This window comes from Carya illinoinensis, chromosome 1 (genome assembly GCF_018687715.1).
Source record: "Carya illinoinensis cultivar Pawnee chromosome 1, C.illinoinensisPawnee_v1, whole genome shotgun sequence".
Classification (NCBI taxonomy): Eukaryota; Viridiplantae; Streptophyta; class Magnoliopsida; order Fagales; family Juglandaceae; genus Carya; species Carya illinoinensis.
The window spans coordinates 5693296-5707741 of NC_056752.1; the positions used below are offsets into that span (position 1 = coordinate 5693296).

At 35.2% G+C, this 14446-nt stretch overlaps 1 protein-coding gene across 1 annotated transcript; it reads left to right on the plus strand.

The window, feature by feature from the left end:
* The first annotated feature begins 600 nt into the window (after window positions 1-600).
* Window positions 601-13246, plus strand: LOC122316495 (probable LRR receptor-like serine/threonine-protein kinase At3g47570). Its single transcript, XM_043133472.1, has 3 exons — window positions 601-912; window positions 7795-10681; window positions 12906-13246. The coding sequence occupies exons 1-3, from the start codon at window positions 601-603 to the stop codon at window positions 13244-13246; spliced, it is 3540 nt and encodes a 1179-aa protein (XP_042989406.1).
* The last annotated feature ends 1200 nt before the right edge of the window (window positions 13247-14446 follow it).

The window sequence follows — 14446 nt, forward strand, 5'->3', positions numbered from 1 at the left end:
GCTACGCCGCCAGTTGATGGACAAACGGAAGAGGATGCCCATAGTGTGGGCAGGGTCGATACTGAGGAGCTGGAAAAGAAGAAATTGCACGATGAGCTCAAAAGTCTTGCTGACAAATATGAAGAGATGGAGAGGAAGATGGGAGGATCTTCCTCGGTAGAACAGTTGCTGAACCGTACAGACCTCCCCCACAGTGACGAAGTTATGGCAGTGCCCCTCCCGCCTAAATTCAAGATTCCCCAGATTGACGTGTACGATGGGTCCAAAGACCCAGTGGAACACTTGGAGAACTTTAAGGCGCATATCACACTCCACGGCTTCCCTGGGTGGGAATGACGAGAGGGTGGTTTAGAACCCTCCGACCAGGATCAATCAACAGCTTAATTCGAGGAATTGGCTAAGCAGTTCTTAACACAATTTATGCCAAGTAGAAGGCGATGGCACCCATCGGCATACCTTTTAACAGTTAAGCAGAGAGAAGAAGAGAATCTGAAGACATACCCCACCTATTTTAATATAGAGAGGTTGACAACTGAAGATTAAGACGAGAAGATCACTCTGGCCGCCTTCCTAGGTGGGATTTGGCCGCGCAGCCCTTTTATGGCCGAGTTAGCCAGGAGGACCCCATCTACTCTGAGGGAGTTCATGGACAGGGCAGATGACTTCGTAAATGCTGAAGATACACTGCAAACCCTTGTAGACCCGAGAAGAGATGAGCAAAGGGGAGAACATAAGACCAACCTAGGCGACAAGAAACTTACGTTAGGTCATCGGGATAGAAGACAAGAAAGGCGACCAGAGCACGACAATAGATTGATGTACAACAATCTATATGTGCAAGAAAGGGAGGAGCCGGATAGAGATATCGCTAGTCTAGAGCAGGCAATCGTTATTGCAAATACCACTAGACAGGTTCGCATTGGACAGAAGATTGCACGACCATGAAGAAAAGGGTCACTGAACTGGCAGGCACGAGAGAGTTAGAGCGAATGGTCGCAGAACGCTCAAAGCCTAAGAGACGGTATGAATGAGAACACAGCTAGCAAAGAGAGGACAGCCCAGGTAGGCAGCAAGATACTCGTGGCAGCAGTAGAGGCGGAGTGCTCTCAAATGATGATAGGGACAGGGCGCCCCGAGGTGAAATCATATGAAGTTTCTCGACCGACGGCAGGACAAGAGAAACATATGGCGAGTAGCTTTCCTACCTTAGGAATGCAGAGCACTTGGAGAAACCTTACCCATGATAACACATTTTTTTATTTTCTATTGGATTTATTGTTTTATTGATGAGACTCTTTTTGCATATTTCTGGAACATCTGGCAAACATTAAAATTAACAATTCTATTTGTATGTTGAATAAAGTGCCCCTTACAGATCAGTCTCGCTTTACCCATAGAAGCGGATGGCGGTCAAGTCTTCACGACATTGTAAAAGGGAAATGTCAGGGACTGCCCGACCATTAAACACCAATGACGAGTTATCACACTCGCGGTGCCATGTAAAAAGGGTGCGGAGGTCAGTAGACCATGCCACCCTAAACACCAATGACGAACAATTAGCCTCGTGGTGCCATGTAAAATGGCGGGAAAGGTCAGGGACTGCTCGACCATTAAACACCAATGACAAGTTATCACACTCGCGGTACCATGTAAAAAGGGCGTGGAGGTCAGTAGACCATGCCACCCCTAAACACCAAAGACGAGCTATTAGTCTCGCAGTGCCATGTAAAAAAGGTGGGAAAGGTCAAGGACCACCCGACCATTAAACACCAATGACAAGTTATCACACTCGCGGTGCCATGTAAAAAGGGCGTGGAGGTTAGTAGACTACACCATCCTTAAACACCAATGACAAGCAATCAGCCTCGCAGTGCCATGTAAAAGGGTGGGAAAGCTCAGGGACCACCCAACCATTAAACACTAATGGCGAACTATCAGCCTTGCAGTGCCATGTACAAAGGAAACTCCTCGATGCCCAAGTTAATCTTCTCGCTAGGAAGCCCATCGCCACCAGAGCAAGGCTTAGGTATTTAAATCTCAACTTTGTACATTTTTATTATACTAACCAATTTTGTTTTTAGTAAACCAACGCCTTTGGGAGAGCAACAACACAAACGTCTATAGGCGAGCAAGAATACAGACGCCTCTAGGCGGTCAACTATACATACGCCTCTGGGCGGTCAACTATACAAACGCCTCCAGGTGAGCAACCATACAAACGCCTCTAGGCAAGCAAAATGACAAATGCTTTTAGGCGAGCAACACGACCAACAACTCTGGGCGAGCAAGTAGTTAGCAGTCTCAACCGGGCAAAGATATTATTACAAAAGCACTCAAGGATAAACAGTTTTTCCATGCAATAAACAGTCTCTCAGGCAAACGTCCACATACTCAAAACTGAGCTCCACGCTCACACTCAATGCGGTTGAGTACATCTCCCGCCTATCTCTCCAAGCTGAGCCACTCACTGCTTAGCATGAAACAAACAAAGAACCAAGGACTGGACAACAATCTAGGGATCGAACGGGATACCAGTGACCAAGTTTCTAAATTTATTTTGTAAATTATTGACTTGAAGATTCTCAAGGCCTTCTAAGGCTTCACAGCTACCCGAACTGCTTTTTCTGCAGGTTGCATCAATTACGGTTGGCTTGAAGACTCCAAGACAACTAAAGGGCTGAGCTACCAAAGGTCGAGCCTCGTGCACGGTGCAGCCAACTGATAGCTAACCAAAAGGAAGTGAAGACACCCACACACACTAACTAGCATGGATCCTCGACGGGGTAGGGAAAAATAAAAGCAAACGAATGGCCATCAGCCGATAGGGTAAAAGGCAGATACAAAGAATGCAAAGTATTTAATTTCCCACGTGATAATCACGAAGGAAATTAGTGGGGTAACTGGAAGGGATATTTGAGTCCCCACAACTTTAGCTAAGAGATAAAATCAAGAAGAGATAAGACAGATCGACTCACTCTCCTAAGAGGAAACAGACTCAGATTCCTAACATGAGATAGACTCCTACTCCTAGAAGGGAACTGCTTCACATGACTTAGACTCCTACAAGGAAAAGGCTTCACAAGGCTAATTAGACTCCTATCACTCCAAAGAAATAACCTCTATAAATAGTCTATAGGAGGTGACAAATCCTTAACTTGATTGACTATACACTCTTACTCTCATATTATATTTCTGACTTTGGCATCGGAGTTTCCACAGGACAACTAGTGCCAACCTTTCATTTGTTGCAGGTGATCCGTGTGGTAGGTGGCGGTGAAATACGTCCTTAACAAGGAGAATTAATATGAAATAATGTGCATAAATTGAATGGCTCATTTTAATTTTTGTCCTAAAGAGGACAAAGCATCATGTCCTTTGGTAAACGCTGGAGTACCAGAATTATATGGAAGATTTCCCTTGAGTTCGAGTAAGAACTTAAGCTAGACCACAAGTACTGAGAGAGTAAAATACACAGATTTGGGCCCGTATCTTTCCCATTTGAGATTCTTTTAAGTTTTGACAAGAATTTGAAAACATCTTTCTATGAGTTGTATAGTATCCTCTGATTTTAGACCCGTATCTCTTTGCAATTTCTATCCACAAGGGATCCAGCTCCATGTGTAGGTGGCACTGTTGGTACCCTACTAGCTTGCATCTTTTCATCGATATGTTTGATTCTTTTTTAAGGGTCGATTCCATTAGAGTAGCTTGCAATCCCAGAAAACGAATCTCATCTCTTTTTTTTCTCTCCCCATTTTCCCCATGTCCACTTTCTCCTGATCTTCTGTACTGAGAAACTAAGCCACATTTATCCGTTTGGTATTAAGAATCGATCACACCGTTTTCTCAATCAATTCCAGACAATTTCTTTTTATTGATGACTAGTTTGATTATCATAGGCTTGTTAAATAGGTCAACGTGACATGTAATCCACTGCTTGCAACTTGCTGTCTATATGCTTGTCGTGCCTAATCTTAAATTTGACTAAAAAATCTTTCATTTGCAGGCTTTGCTACGGCAAGAAGAAATTAGTTTTTGATGATTTTATATTCACTGCATTCTCGTGTTCTAAACTCCACATATTTTCCAGGAGAGAAATTAAAACATAAGCAAGCCATTCGAAATCAGAGGGAATTGAAGCCTTTTGACGTAGATGGTTGGGTACATATATACTAGCAAATGGGGATATCTTAATATGCAACCCGTCAGATAAGGATGTAATTAACGTATATTAAAATAGGAAATCATATCAAACCAGACTTTTTGAGTTTTGACTTCAATGAATCCAACAGATCGATGATGAATGTTACGAACTTAGTTTGGTGAGAGCACACAATTCTATAGGCGTTGGTTCTTCGAAATTATATTTTCTAAAAAAATTGAAAGGGAAAAAAAAAAAAAAAAAAACCTTGTTTGCCACATGAATTAGGATTTTTGAGTTAGTGGAATATAAATAAATGTATGGAGGGAAATCTGCAGTATTTATTACTGTTAGTACGTATAAGCACTTGTTTGGAAAGTGAGATGATTTTGTTTAGCCATCTCATCTTGTCCTACGGTACACGGCATTGGATAGGCAATTCTAGAATCCGTGGGAAACCGAAAAGTTTCTTTCCAAACAATTTCTTGCAGTTTATAGCCAAATAAAGGGTCATATTTCTGTGGGAATGTGTTCTTTGGAAAATGAAAGGCTTGATATGAGAGAGAACAATTTGACTGGACATATACCATTCACGTACAATTTGGGGTTTGGAAAGATTACAAAGACTTTATCTTTATAATAATAAAATTGAAGGATTGTTATAAAATAAATAAGAAAATTTATCTCTTCTTATTGGCTCAAATTTTTAAGATAAGTGATAATTTCATATAATATCAGAGAGAATTCTTAAATTCAAATTTTAATTCTACACTTTATTTTATTTGAATAAATATTCTACGTGTTAGCCATCTATTGAGAGAGAATATTAAGATATAAAATAAATAATAAAATATATTTCTTTTCGTTACTTTAAAATTTTAGAATAAGTGATAATTTCATATATTCATTTCAGAAATATGTCAATTAAGGAACTTGGGAGTGTTGAGACTCAAACAATAGAATCTCTGGATCCATCCCGATTACCAAATTGAAATTCAAGCCTCAGTCATCTAATTCCCCACGACTACGTCAATTCTAATTCCCTAACTTGCTTTTCCGAGTGATTTCGTCTGTTTTCACTGGCGCACGTAGTTTTATTTTACCGTAGCCACTAGCCCGAGGATCATTTGAATGACTTTTAGCAAAATTTCTGAAGCCCGACTCTGGAATTCTCTGGAATTCTCAATTAGGGGAATATTTGGGAATAAGATGAAATTAAAAAATTAAAAGATAATTTATGAATAATAATAAAAATAATGAGTTAATAATTTAGATAATAATAGGTGTACTATCTCTTACTACCTATTTATTACTCTATAGTGTATTTGAAACTTTTATTTTTTTATTATTTCCTTTTAAGTATATTTTTTAACATCCTTAATTGTTACAAAAAAATTAAAAAAATATACAATTTCACTAATAATCATCAATTTAACCATTATGTAAAAAATTATTTTTTAAAAAAAGGAATAGTAAACAGATGGTAGGAGGTAGTAAGCCTATCATTATCTTAATATTTTATGGAATTTTGAAAATGAAAGAGAAAAAATTAAATAAAAAAATATTATAAAATTAAAATATTATTAGAATAGAATTTTTAATGTTATTTTTATTTTGAGTTTTAAAAAAATTTCAATTGTTTAATATTTTTGTTTGAAAGTTTGAAAAAATTGTAATAAATAATTTGAAAAATTTGTAATGATTAGGGCATGTTTGGCAAGTGGGATGAGAGACAAAATTCTAATCTCATTTTATTTTATCATTACAACCTTTTTAAATTTTCATACAAAATATAATAAACAATTTAACTTTTTCAAATTATAAAACAATAATAATGTTAAAAAAATAATATTTTAAACTTTTACCTAAAATTAAAAGAAAAAAGCTAGTTTGCCGCCTAATACATGATGCCGCTCCAGTTGATTGCGAGTCAAATATATATATATATATATATATATATATATATATATTTTCACCTAATAATTAAGGAAGTGATTTTAAGTGTATTGATATATTTTTTTTATCTTTTAAAAATATTTAAATATACTAAATAAATATGAAAAGAAAAATGAAAAAAAAAAGGTTCAAAAAGCAACTAGCGGTAACAATGAGCGGTGTGCTATGTACTCAGGTGGCAAAGTAGCATTGCTCAAATTAAAAATTCTCATCTCATTATCCAAAGTTACCAATGATATTTGGGAAGGAAATGAGATGAGATGAGATAAAATAATAACTATTTCTAAACATAAGCTAGCCACATGGGAATCGATGCTTTTGCAGATGAAATTGGACTAACAAGCCACATTTAGCTATTCATATTTTTAATAAAGAAAAAATTTTTGCTACACATAAATTGATGCGTTAACATACCACTTATAATGAGACACAATATAATTATAAAAAATAAAAATAAAAATATCAATAAGTTTTTAGTATAGCTAATGTGAATCAGTAGTGTGCTGAGTGTGTAAAAAATAAGACTTCTAAATAATTTTTTTTATAAAAAAGTTAAATAAAAAATAGTAATACACATACAATTATTTTTACAATTTCTTTTATATTTATGTTTTAAAATTTGAGTATTCATATAAAGTGATATTAATTTTGTAAATTATTTTAAAAAATACTTTTATTTAATATATAGTTGTGTAAAAAATCTTAAAAAACGTTGTATGCCTATAATTTTTCAAATAAAAATAATCCGGATCAGCAGATTTTAAAACAACCTTACATACTTCTTAACCCATTTGAATCTTCATCGTATTAAGGTTATCACTGTTGACTTCATGATCAGTAAAGCTAAATTTAATTATTTTATTTATATGTTAATTAACACTCCTCTAATGTCTAGATTAGATTACTATAATCAAATAAGTTAACAAATATGTGGAATATTTATTTAAATTGAATAATGTAGTAGAAGTACTAGGACTCAACGTTAACTCAGTACCTCTACCTATATGATACTGTGTTGAATCACCACTCTAACGATAGATTTTATTACTTAAATTATACCTTAAAAATCACTAAATTATATCTTAAATTTTGTTTTGAGATTCTAAATAATCTAACCTAAGTGGTAAGCCATGTTCACGAAATGTGAAACATGACAAATTATGAATCACTTATGACCATAGGTTAATCTAATTACTACCCAGAGGATGATGAACGCGTTATGACCATTTCACCGCAGCCAAGATGTACCGACTAATTGTTTACGTTGAAGGCTTTATAAAATTAAAAAAAAAAAATGCTCGATCTAATTTTTTTTTTGTAAAATAGAAATATGGATATATTTAATTCTAGCTTTAACATTCTGTCGAAGTAACTATTTTGGAAAATTTAGTTGATCTGCATTTTAGAAGAACGGGTTTTGTAGGATACAAGATCAAAACCCAATTAAACGACATTGACGGACCAATTCTAATAACTACAAATGATCATAGCTAATAGCGGGACCTATATTGACTTGCATGAGCAATGGTTGACTTCACTTCCATTATATAAGTTGCTTAACACCCGCTATTATACTCACTACTGTCATCATTTCACGCTTCTTCATAAACATTCTCATCCTAATTCTATCTCCTGCACTCATGGTGCTTATAGGAAATCTGTTCCCTCTAATGCTATTGAGTTTTCTGTTTGTGCAGTACTCATGCATGTTTCAATTGATCAAACCAGCTTTTAACAATTTTACTGACCAATCTGCTCTCATTGCCTTCAAATCTCGTATCAGTTCTAGTCCAAATGAAACCCGCTTGGATACTAACTGGTCCACTGCTCCAAACTCGATTTGCAATTGGATTGGGGTCTCGTGCAGTCGACGTAGGCAAAGAGTCACTGCTTTAGACCTTTCCTACATGGGTCTCCAAGGCAATATTTCTCCTCACATTGGTAACCTCTCCTTCCTAGTCTCACTTGATCTTTCTTTCAACAACTTCTTTGGTTTTATTCCGCATGAGATCAGTCGTTTACATCGCTTGAGAATACTCTTGTTGGCATCCAACCAATTGGAAGGAAGCATCCCTCCTTCCATTCATAATTGTCGAAAGCTTCGTGTGGTAAGTTTTGATACAAACCGTCTTATTGGTGCAATTCCATTGTCCCTCGGCAATTTGTCAATGTTGAAGTTCTTGAATTTGCAACGTAATAGTCTCATTGCTCCATTTCCTCTGGTCATCTTTAACATATCTTCTCTAAACACTTTTGCTGTTACGGCTAATCACATCTCGGGAGCTCTTCCGAATGATCTTTGTGTCCACTGTCCCAATCTTGGGATACTTTATATATCAAGTAACAAATTTGGCGGTCAACTCCATTCGCAATTTAATAATTGTCGGGAGCTTGTACGTTTAGGTTTGTCATACAATAAATTCGATGGGAGTATTTCAAAAGCTCTAATTGGCAATTTACAAAACCTTCAAGTGTTGGCTCTTGGGGGTAACAATTTCACTGGTATCATACCTCATACCATATGCAATTTATCAGCGTTGCATACATTTGGGATTGAGGATAACCACATCCAAGGAAGCATTCCCACTTATCTGTGGAATCTTCAGAAGCTAGTTGCTTTGGTTTTGGGAAGGAATAACTTCAAAGGGGAAGTACCTCAAAAAATTTACAACCTTTCTTCTTTAGAACGTATCTCCATCGAGCATAATTCCCTCTCTGGATATCTTCCAATACCGGATATGGGGCAATCTTGCCCTAATCTAGAAGAAATTATACTTAGTATCAACAAACTTAGTGGTCATATCCCATCCTATCTTGCAAATTGTTCCAAGCTCATTAAAGTAGACTTTGCTGGAAACTTATTCTCCGGACCAATTCCCAAAAGTCTTGGAAACTTGAAGTACCTCCAACATCTTTTTTTGGGTTCAAATCAGCTAATAGGCCGAGAGGCTAGAGAGCAAGAGACCAATTTCATTTCATCTTTATCCAATTGTAGATTTTTGACAAGTTTATACTTAAGCAATAATCCATTGGATATAACAATTCCAGGTTCTGTTCAAAACTTTTCTGCTTCCTTTCAAATCTTTGTTGCAGACAATTGCCAAATAAGGGGTCATATTCCTATGGGAATGGGTTTTTTGAAAGGCTTGATCTGGCTTAATTTGGGAGGTAACAATTTGATTGGAAATATCCCTTTCACATTCGGTGGTTTGGAAAGATTACAAAGATTGCATCTTTACAGTAACAAGATTGAAGGATTGATTTTAGAAGAAATATGCCAATTAAGAAATTTGGGAGAGTTGGATCTTTCAAACAACAGAATCTCTGGATTCATCCCAACTTGCATTTCAAACCTCAGTGTTCTAGTAAAGTTAAACTTGAGTTCTAATAGACTCGAATCATCAATTCCATTGAATATATGGAGCCTTGAAAATCTATTTTTATTGGATTTGTCATTGAATTCCCTTGGTGAACATTTGTCTTCTAACCTGAAAAAATTGGACACTCTTGAATATCTGGATTTATCAAGAAATCAAATTACTGGAGAAATTCCAAGCATCATTGGAGCATTTGAAAGCTTGAGGTATCTTGACTTTTCAAACAATTCCTTTCAAGGAGGCATTCCGCAATCTTTTGGGAACTTAAAAGGGTTAGATATCTTAAATCTTTCTTACAACAATCTTTCTGGTGCAATACCTAAATCCCTTGAGGCACTTCCATATCTCAAATACTTGAATTTATCTTTCAACAAGCTTGTAGGAGAGATTCCATCTAGTGGTCCTTTTGTGAACTTCACGGCGGAATCATTTTCAGGAAATAATGCACTTTGTGGGAATCCAATTTTTGGAGTTCCACCTTGTCCAACGATTCCTACCAACCAACGATCAAAGATGAAAGATATTTTGCTTAAATATATTCTTCCTACGACTGTGGCAATTATAGCTTTCATAATGTTGGTTTATTTGCTGAGAAGATGTCGGAAAAGTAACATGGAGATACCCACTTCACTTAATCCATTGCCTGCACTGGAACATAGAATGATATCATATCAAGAGCTTTGCCAAGGGACAAACGACTTTTGTGAAAGCAACTTGCTTGGAGCAGGAGGTTTTGGTTCAGTGTACAAAGGAATACTTTCTGACAGGACAATTGTTGCAGTAAAAGTTCTACATTTGCAATTATTGGGTGCTTTCAAAAGTTTTGACACAGAATGCAAGGTGCTACGGAAAATTCGACATAGAAATCTTGTTAAGGTCATAACTACATGCACTAATCCTGAGTTTAGAGCGTTGGTATTGGAATACATGTCGAAGGGCAACCTTGAAAGATGGTTATACTCTCATAACTATTGCTTGGATCTTCTACAAAGAATAAATATTTTAGTTGATGTTGCTTCAGCCTTAGACTATCTCCACCATGGCCAATTAGAATCTATATTGCATTGTGACTTGAAGCCTAAAAATATCCTTTTGGATGAGAACATGGTTGCACATGTTGGCGATTTCGGCATTGCAAAGATTTTAGCCAAAAATAAAGATGCAACACACACCAAAACTCTTGGTACTATTGGCTACATCGCACCAGGTACGTACGTATATGAGTTTACCCTCATTGTTTAATTATCAAAAAGCTAAATAATAGTTTGCTGTTCTTAGAAATTTTTGGTAACAACATGCATGACAACTTTCCTCATCTTAGCTAGTCTTATGGTCCATAAACTCACATGATTATGAACTAACAAATTCATGCGACTTGAATCCAACAAATCTAACTAGGTGAAACTTAATTTTAGTACTTCGGTTTGGCATTGTGCAACTTTTTTACTTTTTTAGAAATAATCATATGGAATTCTTTATTAGAAAAAAAATGTGCTATATATGTTAGTTTTTTTGTCCATCAACAATAACAAAAAATTCATGGCCCAATCATAGAGTTGTGAATTGCGGCTCGCTTTGGCCACCATGTGAATGGCTCTATTCTGGCAACTTGAGAACCGCCATGGTGGCCTTCTATAAATTCCTTCGTGAAAAAACCTCATTTGATCTACTGAAACTTTAACAGCCTATCAATGAACTCACTAGTAGGGGTGTCTAAGTTGGTTTTGGAGTTCAAAGATTAGATACAGACCTATTCATCTAATAAATTGAAACTTTCGACTTTTTCGATTTCTCTTCAATTTTGTTTAGTTTACCGGTGTAATTTGATTTTGGGCTAGTTGGTTTTTCTAACCCAAAAGATTTTTTTTTTTTACCCCAAATATGATAGAGTCCAAAATATTATTTTTAAAAACAGCATGCATTTAACTAATTAACCAAATAAACACAATCTAAAAAAATATACACTAAAAGAATTGCAAAGATAACCACCAAAGTAAAAGGTCCAACTGCAAAGTATATGAAACAAGTTACGTACAAAATAATTAATTACCAACTACTTAGCTTAAAACATTAAAATTACATATTATATATAATGTACTCTTATACTTATATATATATATATCATATTATATTGTAAGTATGTAATTTAATATATAAGGATAAATAATAACATGTTAGCAACTTAATATTTATATTTAAGAGTAAGTTTATATCAAGGAAGCATAAACAATAAGTTCACTAAAATTTTGTCTTATATTAATTTTATAATATTTATAATATATAGCATAAAAATTAAAAAAATTATAATATATAATACAAAACATTAAATATATATACTTCACTTCGGTTTGGTCCAATTTAGTTTTCAAATCTTAAAAATGGGTACCGAACTGTCTTTTAATTGGTTTTTGCTCTTAAGAACCGAAACTAACCGAATTGGTATTGAACCGGACTGAACCGATTAATGAGCTCATTGATTCTATCATGTCTGGTTAGTTCGGTCGACATTTCAGTTTTTTACTTACACCCCTAACACACTATTAATGAACTCACTGATTCTTTAAGAAAATGATGATAAAAAGATTAAGAAGGTGATGGTATGTGCAAAAGGAGAGAAATCAACTTTGCTTTTAATGCTAAATGTCACAAGGTGTTCTTTCATCAAAAAATATGTATTTATGAAAATAATGCCTAAGACCTTCAAAAAATCTTGGAGGACAAGTAAATCTGATTCATAAACCAGTTTTAAATAAAGTTAGGAAAGTTTGCTCGACTACTAGCTAGGATGTCTCATGGTTCTAGCGATTTAGTTCGTTTGACCAAGTAACCTAGCTCATATGCATGTTTAGTGATAAGCACAATATGGTCCTTGCATGACCGAACCAGCTCTTACGAGACGTTTAGCAAGATTTCTGTGCAAGTTGGGGGAGTTTGCAAACTCACAATGACTTAAAAGTTTTATTCAATTTGAAAGCAAACTCTTTTCAAAGCATGAATAATAACTCAATTGGATTTAGCATTGTTATTAAAATATGCCAAACATAACTTTTACAGTATCGTTATTGTCAATTATTGATCTACCAACATTGAAAAGAAATACTTGCATCAAAGTAAATTGCCTTATATGCATATTCCAATCAAGGCTAATACAATGAATTCCACGTATAATATGGTAATTACTTTCAATTTTGGGCTTGTAAATATTGTAGTCACTATTCTTTATTTTTGGATAATATATTAAAAATATATATATAGCCAGGCTAAAAGGAAGGGAAAGGAAGCTGGCAAAGACTACAAAATAGTATCTATAGTAGAAAGGGGAAAAAATAGTTTTTGGATGGCCATGTGAATTATTACTTAATAATTGCATCATTTTAATAAGACACAAGTTGCTAACTTAATGCCTTGTTGACAATTGTGAGTACTTTTAGAATATGGATTTGAAGGAAAGGTATCCATCAAAACCGATGTCTACAGCTATGGTATAGTGTTGTTGGAGATGATCACGAGGAAGAAACCCACTGACGAAATGTTTGCTGGAGACTTTACTTTGAGGCAGTTGGTGAATGCATCCATTCCAGATAGAATGATGGAAGTTGTGGATGAAGGTTTACTCATAATAGAAGATGGAAGAGACACCATTGCTTTGCAAAGTATTCTTTCATCAATCTTGGACTTAGGCTTGAGGTGTTCTGAAGAATTACCATATGCAAGAATGGAAATCAGAGATGTGCTTGTTAAGCTTAATAAAATCAAGTCGACTCTGTTTTAGAATAGGAACAGGGTTACTAGACATATTTGACCTTTGTTTCGCATGGTTATGTCTTTTGAATCTCGTGAAGTAATTATGAGTGGTATGTATGTAATATGTTTGTGTCAACATTCATGCTTAAAGAAATGGCTTGAGACTCTACTCTTCTTCCATCTCAGTACAGTTTTCATTGAGCTCATTTCCTTTACCACCTCTCCAAGATGGTGCTCAACCAACATTCTTTTGTTTAAATTATGTTTCTATTACTCTTAATGACCAAAAAAAAAACAAAGAAAGAAAGAAGAAAAGTATATTTATGAAAACAAAAGTAACTTTTTTACATTGAAAATACAAAGTTGCCAGTGAAATTTCTTTAACCAGGAGAGCTGTCCTCACATGGGTTGAAACTAGAAGTGGTAATCTTTACGCTACCTTCTACTTCTTGTTGAATTCCAAAATTCCCACAAAATTAAACAAAGAAATGGAATTGAATTCGAAAAGGGTTTCAGAGAAGAGAGCAAAGCAAAGCAATCCAAATTGAATGAGAATGACTATTGATCACTTTCTAATTTCCAAGTAAGAGAGAGAGAGAGAGAGAGAGAGAGAGAGAGAGAGAGAGAGAGAGAGAGAGTATATACTTTTATTGGGAGAATTTTAGGGATTGTATTGTTACATGCACAAATTGGAGAGAAAAAATTAGAACAATTCTTTCTTCCAGATGCTTTTTGGCTAAGAAGATATCCCCGCATCCAGCATATACAATTTGTATCTGTAACATGCCCAATAGTTTGATAGTAAATCAAATGAAATATCCCACTTCGAGGGTAAGAAAACCTCCTAGAATTTTACAGGGAAGAAGAAAATAGAAATGCTTTGTATTAGTTTCTGTTTGCCATTACGAGAGGAGTGTTCTCTACATATATCACAGATCTCTCCTAACTCATATGAGCTAAGGGCCTAAAATGGGGCCAAAATGACCCTCTATGATGGGATTTTACCTATATGAAAATCGATGGATCTGTTAAGTCTCTCCGATCTCCCTGTATGGTTCTTCCCGATTGTAATAATAAAAATTATTATGAACCTTGGAATTGGAATGAAATGTAATAAGGGAAAATGCTTTGTAAATAAGAAACTAGAATTGTATCCATAAAAAGAACATAACGAGATTGATAGAGGGAATCCCAGCCTCTAGAGATGGCTCCTTACAAATGCCATTTG